The sequence below is a fragment of the Mobula hypostoma genome, chromosome 7 (assembly GCF_963921235.1).
Source record: "Mobula hypostoma chromosome 7, sMobHyp1.1, whole genome shotgun sequence".
Lineage (NCBI taxonomy): Eukaryota > Metazoa > Chordata > Chondrichthyes > Myliobatiformes > Myliobatidae > Mobula > Mobula hypostoma.
Window position 1 is genome coordinate 157,495,892 of NC_086103.1, and position 22,900 is coordinate 157,518,791.

At 39.4% G+C, this 22,900-nt stretch overlaps 2 protein-coding genes across 3 annotated transcripts in view; one reads left to right on the plus strand and one right to left on the minus strand.

Moving 5' to 3' along the window:
* The window catches only part of tpte (transmembrane phosphatase with tensin homology), an 82,937-nt gene extending 81,489 nt beyond the window's left edge, over positions 1-1,448 (minus strand). Inside the window, exon 1 of the mRNA XM_063054383.1 lies at positions 1,088-1,448. The gene's annotated coding sequence lies outside the window, so the exon portion shown is untranslated. The remainder of the gene's footprint in view (positions 1-1,087) is intronic.
* fgl1b (fibrinogen like 1B) lies at positions 452-21,548 on the plus strand. Of its 2 annotated transcripts, none has more exons than XM_063054384.1 (8): positions 452-575; positions 3,703-3,781; positions 8,009-8,213; positions 11,733-11,892; positions 16,373-16,474; positions 16,622-16,706; positions 16,800-16,990; positions 19,577-21,548. In XM_063054384.1, exons 2-8 carry the CDS (start codon positions 3,725-3,727, stop codon positions 19,764-19,766), a joined length of 990 nt encoding a protein of 329 aa, XP_062910454.1. In that variant the 5' UTR covers positions 452-575; positions 3,703-3,724; the 3' UTR covers positions 19,767-21,548. The 2 variants fall into 2 exon arrangements, with proteins under 2 accessions (XP_062910454.1, XP_062910455.1); XM_063054385.1 differs by having other exon boundaries at positions 16,800-16,965.
* The last annotated feature ends 1,352 nt before the right edge of the window (positions 21,549-22,900 follow it).

The window sequence follows — 22,900 nt, forward strand, 5'->3', positions numbered from 1 at the left end:
TAGACATCATCACTGTCCAAATATAGATACATCCATAAAGAATTATCTCACAATTCATTTTTACTCTTAACTCCTGAGAAATTGTATATATGTACCTACTCTAATCAAAAACTACATGCTTTTAATTGATTCTAAAATGGGTCCTAATGGGTCCAGGCAGTTGTTCCCACTACGGATGTCATCTGTATTAATATGAACTTTAATAAAGTGGCAATTTAAAAAAAATGCTTTTTGTTGCCATTTCCTTCAGATGATGAATGAATGCCAATCCAGGTTTGTTATGTACCATTCTCAGTTTAAGATGTACTTGTATAATGAAGCCGTAGATCTGTAAATATAAGCTTTTGCACGAGGTATAATAGTATGCCTTAATTTGCAAAATACTACATATTTAGAGGGCTTCGTCATTATAGCATAATGTGGGAAAGATTGCCATAATAGGGATATGATGAAATAACACACTCTAGGGACATTAATTTAAACCATCTGGTTACTCATCAACAATTTTACTCCATTCTTAATCGCTCAACTCTTCAAGTACAGACTAAACCATGAGAATATCTAACACGATTTAGGTGAGTTTTGTTTTTCTTAATGCTGCACAACTTGTTATGATTCAATCCTAATGTTAAGTGGTGCCAGGTAATTGAAATGCACACTGATTTTTTTTCTGATATTTTAAAACATGCTTTACCAATGCTTTTTCATGGTTTTGTAATACATTTTGAAAGAAATTTCAGTATATTAGGAACGATTTTCATTCAATTAAGAAGTAATGTGCTCAATAAAAAAATTGTTCTTTGTATTAAACTAACTGCTAAATTCAATACATTTATGAGTTAAGTACTAGACAAGTTTCTGTTTGTTTAATAACTGGCACTCTCATGTTTTTTTAATTGATTGCTTATAAAGTGGTATTTCAATGTGCTTACGAAAACTAACTAAATTAGGTTAATGTTGAAAGATTTTCTTTTTTGTATTTGCTAAATGTTTCTCATAATATATAAATGACAGTGTTTTATATGATGCTAGTTCATATACTCAAAAGAGTTTATTAACATCAATAGCAAGACAGCATACTTCTTACCTTTACCAATTTTGTTTTAGATTCAATTCTAGTTCTGTCTAACTTCAAACGGGACTAGTATGTAAGACAGCCCTGGTTGTGGCCTCAGCTTTCCTTTTCTGAAGGATATCTCTAGATCTGTTAGGTTCTTCAACAGTCGGCTTTCATAATTAGTGCACCTACATAACGTTACTGTAGAATTATAATTTCCTTTTTGCCAAAACACAATTAAATCTCATGTTAAGACTTGTTATCTTTTGAAAAGTTGGGCAGTGAATTGCAAAATAGTTTGTGAAATAGATCTATGGACTTTTTTGTCAAAAGTAACAAGTATTCAAAGTCCCTTTAACAGACAAATAATTTTGCTTTCCAAGACTCCCACACCCTAGTTCTCTAGCTTCTTCAAGTGACTCACTTAATTATAATATATTTAAATACTATTTCGCATTTCTGAAGTGCAAACGTAGTGATAAGTAGAAAATATTCAACAACAGAAATTGCATAACTGCAAGAAGCATTAATTATTCGAACAGCTGCAATGGCTTTCTGTCTCTATAGATTGTGCTAGATAGAGAGGAATTAAAAACAGATTTTTTTGTAGATGCCAATAGATGTTTACACAAAGCAGCTTCAAGAAATTTCTGCTAGTGTGCTCCATAACTAATTTCTGCTAGTTCTGCTAGTGTGCTCCATAACTAAATATTTTTAAAAATAATATCAACCAAAGAAAGGAGTTTCACTCCAAAACTTAAAAGATAAAGGGAATTTGTATCTTATCCCAATGGTGCCTAATAAAAAACAAACACTTGCAAAAACAATTAAGTTTGGATTTCCATTGAAGTATTTAACTTCTTAAGAGGCGGGGAAAGGATAGGGAAGAAATTTTGGTTGGTTTGCCAGCCATTTGATCAGAAAGTCAGCATGAACAAACATCCACTTTGCCTTTGTTATATGATGCAATAAATACAACTAAGATTGTTTTCTTTCTGTCAATGCCAGAAGATAATTTCTGGATAAAATTGTTAATGTTAATTGCAATTTAAAAATTCTCCCTCTCTCCCTCGCCCTCTCCCTCTCCAGATAAAAACTGATCAAAACAATGGAAACATTTCTCTCATTATATTGCTTATAGCAAATAGAATATATTTTTAACTGCTTGTAAATTTCAGTTCTCTGGTATGTCACTGTAGCAAAACGTGAAGTTCACACTTCATACTAAATTTTGAATAACCAGAATGAATTTCCTGCATTGTTCTGAAACCACATTCTTTTTAAGTGCAAGAGTGACAAAAGGTACCCTGTACTGTACTGCTGCTACAAATTGTTGTTCTCTCATTGTTCGGGACTTCTGAAATGGAAGGACCTGGTTATTACTTACACTATGGTATCATCATTTTGACATTCAGTTGAACTCAGTGTTGGATTTATGCTTCGGTATACCTGTTTGCAAATTGGTGACAATTATGAAATAAGTTGAACCAGCTGCTCCAAAGATTGGTGTGCAGCTTGGACCACTATATCAGCTGCTCCCTCCTTTTGTAGATCTGAATGTTTGGAAAGCAAATATCATGTGTTTAACATCCTCCTACAAGCTTTAGGTCAGCAGTGAAAACAACAAAGTAAACCCATTGAAAATCTGCTAATTTTAAAAATTTTATTGCTTCAAGTAAAGTTTTTAGTAAAATGAACATGAAAATATTTGCATCGGCATATGGTGTTCTCCAATACCACACATTAAAAAAACTCCTTCAAAAATATCATGAAAGTTGAAACATACAACATTTTACAGTGGATTTTACAATGAATTTCATGATAATTTTATATTGTTAGCATCTAAATGTATTGGTTTCAGTTCCAATCTATGCTATGAAGGATCTTGAACTGACAGCCTCTATATTGCCTGTCCAACTCAATCGATTTTCAATCTATTTAAGGAGCATCTCTTCTATTGTACATATTTATTCATTTTTGGAGATATATCCTGGAGTAGGCCCTTTGAGGCGTGCCACCCAGCAACCCCCGATTTAACCCTAGCCTAATTATGCTACAATTTACGGAGGGGGGAGGGAACGTCGACTCAGACCATGAGAGGCCTGTGTCGGGCATTTTCATGCCTTACAAGGCGCAGGTTGGAAGCTTGGACCACTATATCAGCTGCTTTACAATTTACAATGACCAATTAACCTACCAACCAGTATGTCTTTGGAAACCGGAGCACCTGGAGGAAACCCACGTGGTCACAGGGGGAACGTACAAACTCCTTACAGACGGCGGCGTGTTTTACATGATGTTCAGATTAAGTACAGTATTGCACAGGTCCAGTGGCAGGATATGAGACTGAACAATATCTCTCATCTCCGAACACATTTGAGTTCTCCCCCTGCAAACACTTATCAGCAGTGTAAATCTTCACCCTGATACCGAGGCGTAAATCAAGCAGAGCCATTGTACAAGAAGGTTATCCTTCCACTGAATGTACAGAGGGGTTTGGTAGTTCCTGTGGGACGGGGCTGACAGCACTAGTTTCATGCTCAGACAGCAAGTCGACAATCTACACATGGTCTAGAAGGCCTGGTCACCCGTGATCCTTCAGTGACACAAGTGCCTTTTTAAGATTAAAGTATATTTCTTTTTAGGACTTTGCCACCAGATGTCAAGATGCTGCTGGTTTTTCTACTTTTGTTGGATCAAATTTTAGCAAGTCACCGAAGCTTGGTGAGTGTGTCCAGCTACAGCACGATGTTTTATTAAAAAATGCCTTCTCTGCTTCCACATGAAAGGGATTGTAAATTAATTTGCATTATGCCACTTTTGACTTTAAAACAACGGTTCTCAGGATGTCAGCATTGCAGGTAAGGCTAAGGTTCATTGCCAATCTTTGGCTGCCCTTAAAATGGAAAGATTTTTTTTAGAGTAGCATTGGTAGTTTAATGTCCTGGTTTGTATTTTTACTGTTATGGTGCATGTATTTCATTTAGCAGTTCCGTAAGAGCAATCTGTTCTGTTTTCAACTTGTTTGGGTTATTGTTGAAGATAAGAGAGAGGAGAAATGTGTGCCATCCAATTAGGATGGTCGAATTAAGGGGAGGTTTCTCTGGTGAGGGACACTAAGGTTGGGCTTGGGGCTTTTGTTCAAGAGGAGATGAAGAGGGAAGACGGAGAAGAGAGGAGTTCATAGGATTCAACCCAGAGGGAGACTGTGATTCGACAAAGCCAAGGAAATCAGGGGGTTTCAGAAGCATTAGACCCACAGGTGTATCTACAATCATAACATTTAAAGTTCAAAGAAAATGTATTAATAAAGTACACATATGACACCATATACTACCTCGAGATTCATTTTCTTGCGGGCATTCACAGTAGAACAGAGAAATACAATAGAATCAACACACATTAGCAAAGCATGATAGGATATATTTCCAAATCTAAATGGTATTTCATCCAGAAGGTAACACTGGGGTGAAGTGATGGTTTTCTTCACACACTCGCAAACTTTTCCTCTTTAGCGAAGGAGGTTCAGGGTTGAAAGATTTGGATGAAGAAACCTTGGCAAGTTGCTTCAAGTCCTATTTTTTTGTGTGTGTGCCATACTCTGCCAGAGCCTCGGTGACCACTTTTCAAGTGGTGGTCTTGGGGAAAAGATTCTGTGAGTGGTCTCCCACGTCCTTCTCACAGCGCAGTTTTTTTTTACAAGACCAAGTTGCGAGCTCGACACTCAACCTGGCATGGATGGGAAGTGTGCCTGGGAGCGGCCCGACTGGATTCGAACTCGGGAACCCTTGCCGCAGAGTCTGGTGCTGATGTCACTACGCCACCAGCCAATACGCTTCATCCTATAGATGACACAAATTGCAGCCATGTTGCCTTGATAGTGTGAAGAGCAGTGTTGTGCGGTTGTGGAGGCTAAGAATGCTTTGTCCTCTATGCTATTAACATTCTTGAGTGTTGTTACAAATACACTCATCCAGACAGACACGGATAGATCCTTCCTAAGCCAGACTTGTGCCTTAGATAGTGAATAAGATGGCACCTGCGTACAACACTCCTTCAGTCGACATCTTCTGGATAGATTATGAAAGCATGTATTTCACTTCTTTCACATCTTTTACATTTGATTTTCATCTTGATGTGATTCTGGAGCTGTTGGAGCCTGTGAATTGCAGTTTGGAGATTGTTTGGGTATTTTGGCACTCTGCAGTCTCTGATGGGATTCAGGGAGGCAGAGGCAACATACAGGAACCTCGTGGTGAGAAGACTGCAAGCTGACGTTCGACTCCATTTCACCAATTAAAGGGATGAGGAAGTTTGAAATGCTAACTGCTTGCCTTTTTATCTCTGGGGGACCGCCCTGCTGCCTAAGAAGGAAGACTGCCTTTTTCTCACTGGGGGATCACTCTGCTATCAGAGAGGGGAGACTGCCTTTTTATTTGTGGTGAGATCGCTCTGCTGCTGGAGGGGAGAGACGGACTTTTTTTTTCCGCTGGACGGTCGCTCTGCTATCAGAGAGGAGAGACTATCTTTTTAGCACTGGTGAGATCACTCTGCTATGGAGAGGGGAGACTGCCTTTTTTATTACTGATGAGATTGCTCTGCTACGGAGAGGGAGAATGTTTCCCAGGTTTTCTGCATTTTGGATGTGGACTTAGACTGTGGACTCCTTTTCAGTCTTATAGTTTTTTTGTATTCTTTGTTTTTTTACCCAATCTTTCTCATTTTTCGTGTGGGGGGAAGGGGGTTTTGGGGATCGATGTGCCTGATCCATTTTTGTTCATTTCTTTGTGTGTGTGTGTGTGGGGGGGGGTGTGGATTTGGGGGTTGGTGATTGTGCTGTCATTCTTTTCCTTCTTGGTTCGTCCACCCTTACAGGGCCAGTCAGCAGTCAATGTATCAGACTGTGACCCTTCGTCGGGACTGGAAAGGAAGGGGAAGGAACCAAGAGAAAATAGGTAGGGGGAGGGGACAGAGGATAGCTGGAAGGTGAAAGGTGAAGCCCAGAGGGCAGGAAAGGTAAAGGGCTGGAGAGGAAGGAATCTGATAGGGAAGAAGTGTGGACCATAGGAGAAAGAGAAGAGGAGGGGATCCAGGGGGAAGTGATAGGCAGGTGAGAAGAGGTAAGAGGCCAGAGTGGGGAATGAAAGAACAGGGAGGGAATTTTTTTTTACCAGAAGGAGAAATCAATATTTAGAAGTTTGGTAGGCTTCCTCCCTTTGAGGAATATTTGACTGTTCTTGAGGCTTCATCTTCAACTATGTTATTTGGCTGGTGAAGAATACCGACCAGTGCCCATGGCCATAGTTTGTTGGTTCAAGACCTGGACCAGGTTTCTATCCTGGATCTGAGAGTGGACTGAAGGAAAATCGTAGATATTATATCAAGGACATAATCTCCTTCCTGACCTCTATTTCCTCCAGGTTTAGAGGCTGATAACCCTGTTTCAGAGCCCTGTTGTTTTATTTTCTTAGTGTAAAGTTTATTTTGTTGACATCTGAACAAAACTGTATGAAACTAGATAGAAGTTGACAGCAGGATATAGTGGTGTTGAAGTTAAGTTACTGCACTAGCAGAAGGGGACGATGGCGGAAGGATGGTTGTTGTGGGTTCACTGTGAAGTTACTTCTCCAGCGTGCATCATTAGTTTCATCGTGGTCGAAGATCAGCAATCCCAGATGTCAGCAAATTCCAAGTAGGATGTCCATGCGGGTGGGAGTGATCCTCCCTGCCCACGTCCCCCCCACCACTAGATTGGAGATCTACGCACTCCAGAGGTCAAGGCTTGAATTGCTCCATGGTCAAAGGTCAGCAATCCCAGTATCTGGGTCAATTGAGACCCTGTCCTGTGGAGGCGTGCCTTATTCTGATTATTGAAAGTCGCTTCCGTCATGACTGGTTAGTTTAGAAACTGCAGCTGCTTTTCCCATTGGATGGTGTCCAGTTTCAAATATCCTGGGTATATAAAGTAGCACATGGAAGAGGTTGCACTTCTCTTCCTTTGCTTAAGGCAAGACCATTGGGAAAGTATGCCCTGTGCAGACCCTTAACTAAATATGTTTGTTGAATATTCAGCTTTGTAGTGTCTGTAACTTGGGACAGATGAATGTTTGGTCGAATTTTTACTGTTTGTAAATAAATGATTAATTTACCTATTCAAAGTCAGGGCATTTCCTGTCTCATTTGTTGGATCCGTGAACCTGATGCAACATTACAGACTCAAAGGTCAAACTCATGTCTGCCGAGTCCTGGGATCGATACTTAGAGGCCGGCCAAGTCCAGAGGACAAAACCGAATGTCAAAGTCCAGGGCTTGGCGAGTCCAGAGGCAGAAAGCCCAAAAGAGTGAAGATCAAAGACACTGAGTCTGGAGACAGAGGAACAAAGGTTGAGTCTGTGAGTCTAGGCAAAGGCTGGAGGTTGGAGATCCGATATCTGCAAGTCTCAGAGACCGAGGCCAAGGAATGGAGGCAACCTGTTCTGGAGTTAGAGGTTGTCTGTATGTAAGAGTAGTGGGGGGAGGTGGGAGGGGGTTGTTTTTGCAACATCTAAGCAGCATTCATGAGATAAATCACAGTATTTAAAACACATAAACCACCGGTTAAGTGACAATGCGTTATGTCCAAATCTGATGATTGCATCCCAAAAAAGATGAAAACATTCTAATGATGGTGAAAAAAGATTTACTAAATGGTTCCATAGATGATGAATTGGTGTAAGGAACGGTAAGAGATTATTTAACAGAAGCGAATAACATACTGTTATAATGATCTACACGAGCTCAGTGCATTCCTGCATTCCTCTTTACCCCAGCAGATTTCACTCTTTCCTCTCTTACTTTAATTTTGATTATGTCACAAAGTAACAGCTGTCAATATTGCTCCCTGGACACATGACAAGTTCTATCAGCTTATTACCAAACTCTAATCCAAGATTATACTACTCTTTTTAACAGGAAAGTGAAACGTGCAAGGTCGATATCTCCAAACTCCGCCATCAGTTACAACGTTTGCAGAATCAGTTCCTGATTGGAAGTTGGCGGCTGAAATATATAAAGGAACATAATAGCTACAGGATAAAGGAAAGCACTAAAACAAGAAAGGAGGAACAAGGAAACACATCACACTTCATTACACCTAATCAAACTATATATCACCATGGTAATGTATACATTTCAAAATAAATATGCTTACTATGACAGATGAAAGGGCTTTGTTTTCTTAATGCTAGCCATTAGCAGGGGATCTTAACACATAATGAAGTTATAAGGAAAAATTAAATAGGTTAGGACTGTACCTTTAGAATGTGGAAGATTGAGTGGAGATTTGATAGCGGTATACCAAATGATGAGGGGTATAAATAGGATAAATGCAAGCAGGCTTTTTCCACCAAGGTTGGGCAGGACCACAACCAGAGGTCATGGGTTAAGGGTGAAAGGTGAGAAGTTTAAGGGGAACATGAGGGGAAACTTCTTCACTCAGAGGGTCGTGAGAGTGTGGAATGAGCTGCCAGCACAAGTGGTGCATGCAAGCTCAATTTCAATGTTTAAGAAAAGTTTGGACAGGTACATGGATAACAGAGGTATGAAGGGCTATGGTCCAGGTGGTGGTTGATGGGAGGAGGCAGTTTAAATGGTTTTGGCAAGACTAGATGGGCCGAAGGGCCTGTTTCCGTGCTGTACCTTTCTATGATTCTATGATTTTTCCATTTAAGGTTAATGGTTAAGGATATTAGATAAACTGGATTCTTCACTAAGTATTATCAACAGGAGCACTCTTACTTCTTGCTTTTGTCTTCTGCTCAGCCTAACTCTCCCATTTGTGCTGTATTCCCAGGGCAAACTTCTAAGAAATCATGCAAAGATCACAAAGCCCCAGGACAGGCTCTTTCAGCAACTGTCACACAATTTCCCAAAGGCTTTTGCAAACCTTCAAACATTTACAGAATCATTAAAAAACAAATGCAACCAATTTGAGTGGTTGATATGCTCCGTTTAAAAATTCCCCACTGCCTTTCAGTATTCAATAAGTTTCAATGAGATCCTCTTTCATTCTTCTAATTTCCAGTCAGTACAGACCCCAGAACCATCAAAAGCTCTTTATATGTTAACCCTTTCATTCCCATTATCATTATTGTGAACCACCTCTGGATGCTCAGTAACAATTATTCAAATCTTCCAACCATCAGCCTTTAGGTGGCATTGAAAGTCCACTAACAATGAGAACTCAATGTAGTAATCCTAGGGTCTGTGCATTTATATGCATGATTTGTCAATATGTAACAGAGATATCAAACCAGTTAACAATAGGGTTTATCCATTTGTTAGCAGTAGTCCAATACATATTCCCACTCCATTTCCATTTACTTTTGTTCGATTTTCTCTCAGCTACCTGTCCAATTAATTCACTGCTTCAGTAATTAACTCCAGTGATAAAACTGGTGCTTAACAATGAAAGTGTCCTGCCTCTTTTCCTTTGAAATTTAAATATCTGTCCTTTTGTTATGAATTTCTCACACATTGTCAACTAGAACCAGGGGCAAGGCAGAGGTTGGAAAAGAAATGTTCAGGAAGTTCAGCTACTTCCAGATTTTTCTAGTATTCCTTGATAGAAACAGAACATTTTTGGAGTTCCACCAGTGATGACTAGTCTGCTGGATTTGTGCTTTTAAGTCTATTGATTGTAACAATCAGTGACAAAACTTTGGTTGTCCATTGGATGAAAAATGGTGAGAGCAGATGAGGTGGTAAATTTCAAATGGACTTTGAAGAGAAGCTGCATTTTTTAAAAGTGAATCTTTTCCAGGCTATGAGGGGAAATGTGGAAATGATTAGTAAGCACTTCCATAATTTGAAAAAGTACAGAGCAAGCTTACAAGGATGTTGCTGGGATTTGAGGACCTGAGTAATAGTGACAGGCTGAATAGGTTAGGAATTTATTTCCTGGAGCTTAGGAGAATGGGGGGAGATTTGATAGAGGTATACAAAATTATGATGAATATAGAAAGGTTTAATGAAAGCAGACTTTTCCACTGAGCTTTGGTGAGATAGAACTAGAGGCCAGAGGCTAAGGGTGAAAGGTGAAATATTTAAGAGGGGCCTGACGAGGAACATCAGTCAGAGGGTGCTGCGAGTGTGAGATGAGCTAACAGTGGAAGTGGTGGATGTGGGTTCAATTTCACCATCTGAGAGACGTTTGGATAAATGCATGGTTGGGAGGGGAGGGGAGGGGAGGGGTATGGAGGGCTGTGGTCCGGACGTGGCTGATGGGACTAAGCAGAATAACAGCTTGGCACTCACACTGCTAGATGTCTGAAGTGGCAGCTTCTGTGCTGTGGTGCTCTATGACTCCAGATCTGAATGATTCTCTAAAACCAGTGACCAAGCTTTGCATCTTCTTGTTCAACAAAACTATTTGCAATTGAAAAGCAAAAAAAAAATGCAGATGTGCGAAAGATGAAATAAAAGCAGAAAATGGCAAGGATACTCAGCAGGTTAGGCAGCATCCGTGAAGAGACAAACAGAATTAACATGATGAAGGGTCATTGACTTGAACCATTAACTTTTTTTTCTCCGTGGATGTCACAAGACTGTTCACAATTCTCTTGTCAGTCCTTTATTTACATAGTAGAATCATTGAAAGAGGAATGGTGAATGGCAGCCAATCACTGGTACTAAATAATTGGCATGATGAACTCACAGCCAATGAGAAAGGCCCTCTAACCAGTGCCTGCAGGGCCAGTTGAACACCACATTGCGACCTGGTTCAGTCTTTGAATTCAGGCAGGTTAGTTGCTGAGCCTGTTGCAACTCAGTTAGGGCTGGAAAGGGAGGTGTACAAAGAGTTAGCACACATGTCCCACCAGCAGCCTGCAGTGTAACAAAGGTGTTAAAACAGCTGCAACTCAACCCCCTCTAAAACGACACAACTACAATAATTAACCCTTTCTATACCCATCATAATTTTGTATACCTCTATGAAATCTTCCCCCCCCCCCCGCCCACCCCTCCACAATTCTCTTAACCTATTCAGCCTTTCCCTATTACTCAGGTCCTCACCCAACCCAAAAATGTTAAACTGAAAAATTAAATGTCCTTGCAGATTTTCTCTGTGGCTTTTTTTAATGCTGCTATTTAGGGTGCTGAAGAATCATTTAGATTCAGAGTTCCAGGAGCTTGACCCCACAGCTCTTGAAGAAAGGGCAACATAGTATTTCCAAGTTAACATGATAACTGGCTAAGCAAAAATAGAAACTGCCAGTTTTGTGTCAGGAGTGAAAGTAAAATATGGACATTGCCGATACATTGGGCGCAGTTCCAGACCCAGGCAATATGCCTCGATCACCTGCAAATATTTCCTAATTTTCAGATGTTCTCCTTAACATTGTACTTCATTAAATTGAACTATTGGGATTCACAATGGAACAGAAACAGTGCTGTAAGTATCTTGCTGAATCTCTGTGCAACCCTAAACTTCTTTCTGGGTTTATTTCTGACAGAAGCAATATTAGTTCAAAGAAAGTGCGATGAAGTCCCGCATCCTGTTGCTTCTTTGGGATAACATATTGCTGCAGCCACCACATGTTCTTCAGAAATTTTTACTTTGAAAGATGTCTTGAAATAAATGATTCCTGCTTCACCGTGAGTTAAATATACTAACTGCAAGTTCTACTTTGAGCAGATTGCTCTGAGGTATACAACAGTGGCAGTACCACACGTGGTTATTACAAAATTCAGCCGAAGTCTGGTGCTGAACCAATTCTTGCATATTGTGATATGTCGGAAGGGGGTGGATGGACCGTCATTCAACGTCGCAGCAACGGCAAAGTAAATTTTAATAGGTAATTAAACTGGCTTAAGTATAGTGATCCGATAAGTGATTCTTCTAATATTCTCATTTTTCCTTTTACCTCTCTAGTTTTGTGAAGAGCTTACCTATTTTTCAAAAGAGCGGTTTTGTTGTAAGATACATCATTTAAAAGATGATCCTGCCTCACATGTCCGTTATTTTAAAGTGTTTGAATGTTGTCTGGAACATAATCATCAGTGCTGCTCATCCAATACACGTAAACGTCTTTTTTTATGTTCTGTCCTCCCTAACTTCAGAACTGTGTGGTAGAATGAGAAGGTTCCGTTTATAAAGACTTGCAAAATAAACTCTGCCATTTTACAAACAAGCGTTAATATGTCAGCTGCAGTATGGGCAAGCTCGGGTTTTTCTCTTTGGAGTGAAGGAGGATGAGAGGTGACTTGATAGAGCTGTTTTCGATGATAAGAGGTGTAGAGAGAGCGGACAGCCAGTGCCTTTTTCTCTTGGCTGCTATGCCTCACCCCAGAGGACATCCTTCTAAGGTGAGTGAAGGAAAGTTTAGGGGAGATGTCACAGAGGCAAGTTTTTTATACTAAGAGTGGTGGATGCCGGGAATGCACTGCCAGAGGTGGTGCTAAAGGCTGTTACATTAGGGACATTTAAGAGTCTTTTAGATGGGCGCATGGAAGGTTATGGGCTATGTAGGAGGGAGGGGTTAGATTGAACGTGAAGTAGACTAAATTGTAGGCTGAGGTGCACATATTGTGCTGTACTGTTCTAAGTTCACAAGACAACACACTAAACACAGTCATTTATCTTAATACAGATTTGTCAGCTAACTATAAGTGATCTTGCTGGTATGGTTACTTTGCCCATGTTCAATGCCTGCACTTACTAGATTCAGATGTCAATGGACAACCATGCTGGTGCAAAGGTTTCTGGTTTCAATCAGTGTGGCCTCAAATACCCCAGGGCCCCCACCATCACCTTAAATGTCCTAAAATCTTTGACAACTTTGCTAGCTAACAGGTTATTAAAGATGAGGGAAAATAATTCAACTAAAACATGTTAAAGTACTTATGAATGATTATAGGCATAAAAATGTAAATCCTTTTACAAAAGGAAAATTGTCGACCTAATCCCCTTATAAATCAGTGTGGACTTAGATCCAGTACCTGGACAGAGAGGTGGCCACTCTTAATAAGGCCACATTTCTCCACTTCTTCAGATTTGGCGTTCCCAATCAAACCAGTTTGACAGTGCTTGTATAAAAGTCCCGGACTTAGCCTTATTTAAATGCTTAAATACAATTGGTTCCATTTGTTACCCAATAATCCTCTAGTTCTCACACCCTGTCCTCAGTGATTTAAGGGGAGCAGTATGCTGCTAACTAAACTTAAGTAAACCTGAGAAATTCATCGTTATTTAGCTGTACTAAGTGCCACGATATAATCAGCTGCTGACTGTATCCCGCTCCCAACACTTAGTCCCAGAAAAGAATAAAATTGTGTGTACAAAGTTAGGTACAAATGTCAGCTGACATTCACAATGCATTGAATAATAGTAACATAGAAACATAGAAAATATAGAGCATAATACAGGCCCTTCTGCCCACAAAGCTGTGCTGAACATGTCCCTACCTTAGAACTACCTAGGGTTTACCCATAGCCCTCTATTTCTCTAAGTTTTATGTAGCCATCCAGGAGTCTCTTAAAAGACTCTATCGTTTCCGTCTCCACCACCACCGCCAGCAGCCCATTCCACGCACTCACCACTCCCTGTATAAAAAACTTACCCCTGACATCTACTCTGTACCTACCTCCAAGCACCTTAAAACTGTGCCCTCTCATGCTAGCCATTTCAGCCCTGGGAAAAAGCCTCTGACTATCCACATGATCAATGCCTCTCATCCTCCGTTGCTCCAAGGAGAAAAGGCCAAGTTCACTCAACCTATTCTCATAAGGCATGCTCCCCAATCCAGGCAACATCCTTGTAAATCTCCTCTGCACCCTTTCTAAGATTTCCACGTCCTTCCTGTAGTGAGGCGACCAGAACTGAGCACAGTACTTCGTAGGGTCTGACCAGGGTCCTATATAGCCGCAACATTACCTCTCGGCTCTTAAGCTCAATCCCACGATTGATGAAGGCCAATGCACCGTATGCCTTCTTAACCACAGAGTCAACCTGCGTAGCAGCTTTGAGTGTCCTATGAACTTGGACCCCAAGATCCCTCTGATCCTCCACACTGCCAAGAGTCTTACCATTAACACTATATTCTGCCATCATATTTGACCTACCAGAATGAACCACCTCACACTTATCTGGGTTGAACTCTATCTGCCACTTCTCAGCCCAGTTTTGCATCCTAACAATGTCCTGCTGTAACCTCTGACAGCCCTTCACGCTATCCACAACACCCCCAACCTTTGTGTCATCAGCAAATTTACTGACCCATCCCTCCACATCCTCATCCAGGTCATTTATAAAAATCATAATGAGTAGGAGTCCCAGAACAGATCCCTGAGGCACACCACTGGTCACTGGCCTCCATGCAGAATATGACCCATCTACAACCACTCTTTGCCTTTTGTGAGCAAGCCAGTTTTGGATCCACAAAGCAATGTCCCCTTGGATCCCATGCCTCCTTACTTTCTCAATGAGCCTTGCATGGGATACCTTATCAAATGCCTTGCTAAAATCCATATATACATCTACGGCTCTACCTTCATCAATGTGCTTAGTCACACCCTCAAAAAATTCAATCAGGCACGTAAGGCATGACCTGCCTTTGACAAAGCCATGCTGACCGTTCCTAATCATATTATGCCTCTCCAAATGTTCATCAATCCTGCCTCTCAGGATCTTCTCCATCAACTTACCAACCACTGAAGTAGGACTCATTGGCCTATAATTTCCTGGGATATCTCTACTCCCTTTCTTGAATAAGGGAACAACATCCGCAACCCTACTATCCTCCGGAACTTCTCCCGTCCTCATTGATGATGCAAAGGTCATTACCAGAGGCTCAGCAATCTCCTACTTTTCCATTGTCACACTTGATTGGTACTATTCTCTGACGTCTTATCTTCTTGCTCTTCACATACTTACAGAATGCCTTGGGGTTTTCCTCAATCCTGTCCGCCAAGGCCTTCTCATGGCACCTTCTGGCTCTCCTAATTTCATTCTTAAGCTCCTTCCTGCAAGCCTTATAAACTTCTAGATTCAAATCATTACTTAGTTTTTTGAACCTTTCGTAAGCTCTTCTTTTCTTCTTGACTAGATTTACAACAGCCTTTGTGCACCACGGGTCTTGTACGGTACCATCCTTTCCATGTTTAATTGGAACGTACCTACTCAGAGCCCCACGCAAATATCCCCTGAACATTTGCCACATTTCTTCTGTACATTTCCCTGAGAACATCTGTTTCCAATTTATGCTTCCAAGTTCCTGCCTGATCGCCTCATAGTTCCCCTTACTCCAATTAAACGTTTCCCTAACTTGTCTGTTCCTATCCCTCTCCAATGCTAAGGTAAAGGAGATAGAATTGTGATCACTGTCTCCAAAATGCTCTCCCACTGAGAGACCTGACACCTGACCAGGTTCATTTCCCAATACCAGATCAAGTACAGGCTCTCCTCCTATAGGCTTGTCTACATATTGTGTCAAGAAACCTTTCTGAACACACCTAACAAACTCTACCCCATCTAAACCCATCACTCTAGGGAGATGCCAATCAATATTTGGGAAACTAAAATCTCCCACCACAACAACCCTGTTATTATTACTCCTTTCCAGAATCTGTCTCCTTATCTAATCCTCGATGTCCCTGTTACTATCAGGTGGTCCATAAAAAACACCCAGTAGAGTTATTGACCCCTTCCCATTCCTAACTTCCACCCACAGAAACTCCGTAGACAACCCCTCCATGACTTCCTTCCTTTTCCCATGGACTGGCATTCAGGATAGAAATTGATTTTCCAACCGTTGCACCAAATTATGCATTTGTAATACCTGCTACATCATCCCTCCATTTCTTAGAGTGAACAGAGCCACATTCAGAACAATGGGTATGTAATGCTTCATACTGCATGCTTAGAGCCAGCAACAGAGGAGAAATTTCTGTACAGAATTCACGAAAATTAAAAGAACTGCAGATGATAGAGATCTGAATTAAAAACAGAAAATACGGAAAACCCAGCAGGTCAGATAACACCTAAGGAAAGAGAAGCAGAGTTCCAATGGAGCTCCTAAATCATAATTCTAACATTAATTTACAAAGCATCTTAATATCACCAATATCATCATTATAATCAAATATTCAGCATTAATAACTCACTGTATGATTAATGAATCACTATAAATAAATCAAAGGAAAATGAAAATTAACAAAACTATAAATTGAATAAAAATTAACTGAAATAAGGCCAAAATGAGTAGAAATATCAGTAGGCTTTGTGCTTAACAGAATTGAAGTTCATTGTGTTAAATTTGCAACTTGTACTCACTGCAGAGGCTGGGACGACTATAAATCAGGCTTTGGATTATTTCGAGGGAAGAACGATGAATATTGGCTTGGGAATGAAAATATACACCAGATTTTGGCTGCAGGCAAGTCTGTCTTCAACTTTATTGTTTTGAGCTACTTTTAATTGTGTCACAATCAATATCAAATATATAATGCAAAATGAAAAGTATTTTAAAGTTGTTAAACAGTCATTGCAGTAAGCATTTCGTTATGTGTTAATTTCTATGCAGGGAGGTATATAATTAAGATAGACCTCACTGATTGGAATGGAGAAAAAAGATATACAACATATGAAAAATTTAACATTTCAGATGAAGAGGTGAGGAAAGTTGGCTTTTACCTTATTTACAATTGTATTGCCAATTATCAATAAGTAATTTTCTTCTTACATTCTTCTATTACATTAAATCAGGATAAATACAGGCTAACATTTGGAAGGTATTCTGGGACTGCAGGAGATGCATTGTCTGGTGGCTTGATCCCAGAGGAACAATGGTCATCTTCTCACAATGGGATGCAATTCAGCACCTTAGACCGGGATAATGACAGATACCTACAGGGGAATTGTGCTCAAGAAGGTAAAAGTGGCTGGTGGTTTAACAGGTACAGTGTATCAGTTATTATAATGCTTGTTATTCCCTAGAAAGAATTAATCTGGTTGAAATCTATAATGGGAGCAAGGAGTGTAAAGAAAATATCTAGGCCTTTCTAACTCTTGTTAATGTAGTACATATGCAGAAAAAGCAGTTGCTATGAATTTAGCCACAGTTTCTCTCTCTACTGCCTATTACGCCACTGGCGATTGGGACAGCACTGAACGTCCCCATCTCTGGTGGTGTTCAAGGCTTCCTTAATCACGTCAGTATCTCCGTTTTCACTACTGTCAGTTATGCAAGTTCCGGGTGGAGACACTTCATTGCTGTTTCTGTAACAATTTTACCAGTCAGGGTTGTTAGCCCTGAGCTGAAATCTCGAGCCTGGAGGACTGGTGGACCACTCTTGGTCTGGCCTCTGCCCTTTGACCTATTTGGCATGGGTGACCCTCCAAGAGCCAAAGCATAAAATCCTGACTCCAGCCAACATAGCTCTCTGTGTCATCCAACACACAAGCCTCTACACCACAACAAAGTTGTGGTCCTCTTGAAGGTAGCAACACTTTACTCAAAACAATGGTGAGTCTATTGTCAGTTATCACTTTTCTACCCCTAGCTCTGTTTGTTTATTCCTAACTGACCCACCGCTCATTCCTATTTACATGTTGTATAAGACTTTTGGATTCCGTTTTGTGTTCGCTGCCACTCCTGCCTGTTTTCTTCAATTTCCTCTTCATTTCCCATCTCAGTTCACCATATTTAGAGCACACCATCACTTTTCCCTCATCTTCTTCTCCATTTGTTTTGACATCCAGGGAACTTTGCAGTTGATTTAATTATTGTGGAAATCCAGCAAGCCAATGCTTCGGTTTGTAAATTGGCTTATTATTGTCACATGTATTGAGATAAAGTGAGTAACGTTGCTCTGAATGCCATTCCTCACATTACTGCATTGAGCTAGTACAAGGGAATATTAGCCCCTTACCTGAAGTTCACCTGTTGTTCATTTTTTGCCCATTGATCTTTGGTTCCAATTTATCCTGACCATGTCTCTTCTCATGCACGGAAGAAGACCACTCTGTTCGTGAAGTTCATGCTAACTCCCATTTTAGTTAACCTCTTCTATTCAAAAAGATGTTCTTTAGATTTATCTTGCCTCTCTCCATTATTAAATGAAACCTTTTGGTCCATAGTCCACACAGAATGGTTAAAGCATGGAAAATGGCCACGTGGCCCATCACAGCCATTCAAGCTCTCTGAAGATACAATCCAACTAAATCCACTCACCTACCCTCTCTCCAGTGCTGAAATTCCACTCCTTTCAAACACATATCCAATTGAATCTGATGTACTAACACCTCTGGCACTTCAGATCCGAACCAATGGTCCAGTGATTATATTCTTTCAGTTCCCCAGCTAACATTTGACTGAACTCTTCTCCCAGAAGCACAGCCAGCAGTATTTCCTTCCTTCTTAGGTCGTAAACTTACTGACCAAAAAAAAAACTGAAAATCTTTCTTCAAATGTTATTCTAGTAAGTAATAGGATATTTGAAATCCCACCATATATCATTTCTCGTAAATTTCCATACTTTCTAAACAGTTTTGTCCCCGTCCCTCTCACTTTATAGTGGAATTTGGAATACCCCCTCTGATCTGACAATTTTGTCTCATACCTGCAGCCAGAAGTATTTATTACTTGATTTCTCAAGGTATCTGTTATCCAGCATTATAATATGTTCCTTAATTAGAACTCTAATTTTCCCTTCCCATATCTTCTCTGAATACCTTGTATCCAGTGAATCTATTGGCAAAAATGTACAGCTATGATTAGTTTGGAATATGGTCCTGCCTAATGAAGAACTGGTGTTGGCTAAAAAAATGGTGAACCATTACTACCCTGCATTATTGATCCAGGCATACGCCTTAATTGAAAATTTATTGTATTTCCTTTCCAGCAGAGTTCTTTTGAAAAGAGTTAGGAAATTCCATTTGGAAATGTGTTAAAACAGGTTTATAGAAGTTTAGTTTGTTAGTCTGTTTTTTAGTTTGTTTTTTTTTCACTGTGGTAAGTTAACAATTAAATTTTGGGACAAAGATTTCCATTGAACTAAAACAGAAGTGGGGAAGCTCCCTCTCACTGTGAGCAACGGGGGTAAAGAAAATATCTTCACCAGTATCACACTGACATATGCAGAGAAGATCATTGAAGTTATCCATAATGTGCATTTTTGAGCAGAATAGAGAGATGTAGCAGATCCTTAATTAATATACAGTGTGCCTGCTAAGTATTTAATTCATGGTGAAAAAATCATCCACATGATTTCTCTTTCCTGGTGTTACTCACTTCTTTCTACAGGCATTCTTGTAAAGCAAAACCCTGTAAAATAAATGAGCAAGAATAAATCATTTTAGGCTTGAATGCTTTAGAGAATGAGCAGAAATAATTTATAGATTTTAAGGAAATCTTTTCAAAGGCGAGTGAAAATTTGGTTTATCCCATGTGAACAATTGGTGATTTATCTAAATGTGATTAAAATGATTTTTATGACAGCAATCTTTTCTTAAAAATCTCTTCATTTTTAAACAAAACAAAGATGTCATTCAGCCAACCTCAATGGAAAATATTATCAGCATGGAAACTACACGGCAAAACACGATAATGGCGTTCTTTGGAGCACCTGGAAGGGATTGTGGTACTCTCTGAAGTTCACAACCATGAAAATCAGACCACTTTATTTCTTTGCAGCATTTGGAAGTGGCGATTACGACAATATCATTGGCTAGCATTTACTGCGAAGGAACTGAATTTCCATCTAAAATGCAAAATCCCAATGTAATGATTATCATTTTGTATATTTTCTGACAATAAACTGGTTTTCTAATTTTGATCGCATTTCAATTAAAGGACAGCTTTCATCAAAAGAAGTTTTTTTGATAGGCTCTTCAGAAATGGCAACTTGGCTGCCTGCAGCATGTGTCAGATCCTTAAGATGCAGTATAAAAATGGGTCTACATTGACGAAATAAACTGATAAAATAATGGCCATGGACATCTTCAAATTTTATATTTGTATTTCCACAAAAAAGGCAGGAGAGAAAAATTCTGGCTCAAGTCTGATACCCTGGGTTTCATTCCTGAACCTGTCCCTCCCAGACTCAACTTACCAACGGGCTCCAAGCTATTTTGTCACTTCCCCAACCCTGCAGTGTGGCTACTGAGTGCTATCTACGCTTAAGTGAAGCTTGGTGCCAGAATAGTTCAGGGCTTCACGTTGGCACAGACTAGTCATTATGTTGTCATCCTGGGCCAGTATCTGGTTTTACAATCGGCAATTCTAGGCATTAGTGACCTTACACTAATATCAGAAAGTGACCATGTCCTGGATTATCTTTCTGACATTGAAATCAATATTAAGCACTTGTCTATTGTTATATCTTTAAACAAACATAAATCTTGATGTTTAAGGCATAATTTTCATACTACTTTCAAGTAAGTACTAAAATTGAAATCAGCATTTATTTCACAATGCAACATTTAAATGGGCCTTAAAGCACTGGAAATCAGAGCATCAATGAAAATCCGCTGCCAAGCATTGTAGAGTCTATGTGCACGTGAGTTTATAACTTTATTATTTGCAGTTTGTAAAACTGTTATTTGAAGTTCTGCAGCTCCTGCTTTGTTGTCATCCCTCCTCCCAAATTGCATGTACCTGCATTGTGAGATCTACATAATACATCCCAGAAGTAGGAATTGATTGATCATTTGGAATTTTTTTTTAAACTTGTCATCTTGTGGTTGTTGGATTGAATAAAATACAATAAGTTGAAATGATTATATAAACCATTTGAGCACTTTCAAGAATGTAGAAATGTAAAATTATTTCCATCTATGTGCTATTAACTTTCAGGTTGCTAGATAATTAAAACAAAATCTGGGTGGCCAGACCAAGCTGTGTATTGAAATAAACGCTGGTGTTACTCTAATAAATGTGAACAAATATTAAAGATTTTACTATTAATTACATGTAATTAAAATAAACTGTTTAAATAAGTAAATTGCTCCATTAGCATTTATGTTCATCCCATCTTTTCCCATCCTCTCTGACTGTATCACTCAACAAATTTCTCGCAGTGTTATATCTGCTTAATTAAATCCATATTTGTAAATGGCTCAGATCCAACTGAAAAAATCCATTTCAACCGACCCTGTTTGGACGCTATGTTAGCTCACAATCTCAATATTTCAAAAGCATTTTAAATGCATCAATATATGGGTTAAAATCCATGCTAAATCAACCTAAAAATGTTAAGTTTGAATACACAATACAGAACTTTTGGATTCCTTTTTTGTTTACATATTGTCATCAATTCCACTTCAGGAAATAATCAAAAAGATATAGTTTCAACCAATCACCATTTGACTAATACTATTTCAGAAAAAACATTCAGCCAGTTTTTTCCCACATCTTTCTGCTTCTTAACTACAGAAAAAAACGAATACAGGGAAATACTTCTACAAACAAGTCATCAGACCTAGAGCCAGACATATTTATGTGAACCAGTATAAATTAGCGTTAAAGCCCAGAGGATTGGTGGGTAGGGCCTTAAATGCCTATAAATACTATAACAAGTTTTCTTTTGCTGCCGTTAACAGTTATAGTTCCAATGAAGATGTAAAGGATATCTTCTATCAATCACTTACCAACATTGGTCAGTATCATTTGTTGGAGTAGCAATAATTATACAGTGACTTGACTTCTGATATTGGCCCCACAACTTGAGCATAGCTTGCATTTATTGGGCATCGTTCTATCAACAGCCTGATTAATAGAAGCACTTTATGCGAAAATCCATTCCTAAACCATCAGCATAACATACAACATAGAACAGTACAGTGCAGTACTGCACCTTTAGCCTATGATGTCATGTGACCTTTTAACCTACTCCAATATCAATCTAACTCTTTCCTCCCCAACCCTCCATTTTTCTTTCATTATGCTCCTATCTACTACTACTACGTCAACTCAGGCCTAGGGGGCCGGCGTCGGGCAAAGCTCCTACCTAATATGGGAAGGCTCCTATCTGAGAGTCTCTTAAATGTTCCTGATGTATCTGCCTTTACCACCACCCATAGCAGTGTGTCCTATGCACCTTCCACTCTCTGTGTAAAACACTTACCTCTGACGTTCCCGTCTCCCCCATACTTTCCTGCCAGGACCTTAAAGTTATGCACCCTTGTATTAACCAGTTCCTCCCGGGGAAAAGTCTCTGGCTGTCCACTCGATTTATGCCTCTTACCATCATATACACCTCTATCAAATATGTCATGTATAATGCATATACATAAGTAATGTTTAATACATAGACATAAATATGTATTAAGTGACATTATGTAATATATTACAAACACTTGATCTTATGGTTATCTGTGATTTTACATTTTCCTCTAAATCACTGCTCATTGACGTGGCCATCTCCCATTCTGTGCTGTTTCCTATAGTTTCTGTAGAAGCATAGATAGAATCAAACTCAGCTGGGGGATTGGGTGCAATTTTTGTTGCCATATCCAAACAGCAATGCTTCAGGGTTCCTTTATGTTTATTTCTCCTTCTTACAGAGAACCACTTAAATTGTGACCTCAAGATGGATTTAAAGAAATGTTGAAAATGACATTTATTGATTGTCATACAGCCAAATTTTACAATGAAATTCAGGGACTGTGAGCTAACTGAAGGAACAATGCGTTTTAGGATTCAGCTACCTGACAACTCATTAAACACTGCTAGTCATAACAATGTGAACTTCTTTACATTTTCTATTTACATGTGATATCACATTTTTTGTACTATGAAAATAAATAGCCATAAAACCAATACTAATGTTTTTGAAAATTGACCATGACAATTCAACCATGAAAGA

Excerpts from the sequence above, each read along its gene's own strand:
- fgl1b (XM_063054384.1), top strand. The coding sequence starts at position 3,725 with ATGCTGCTGGTTTTTCTACTTTTGTTGGATCAAATTTTAGCAAGTCAC. Across the intron at positions 3,782-8,008 it reads TAGCAAGTCACCGAAGCTTG|GAAAGTGAAACGTGCAAGGT; the intron begins GTGAGTGTGTCC and ends TCTTTTTAACAG. Across the intron at positions 16,991-19,576 it reads AGTGGCTGGTGGTTTAACAG|ATGTCATTCAGCCAACCTCA; the intron begins GTACAGTGTATC and ends AACAAAACAAAG.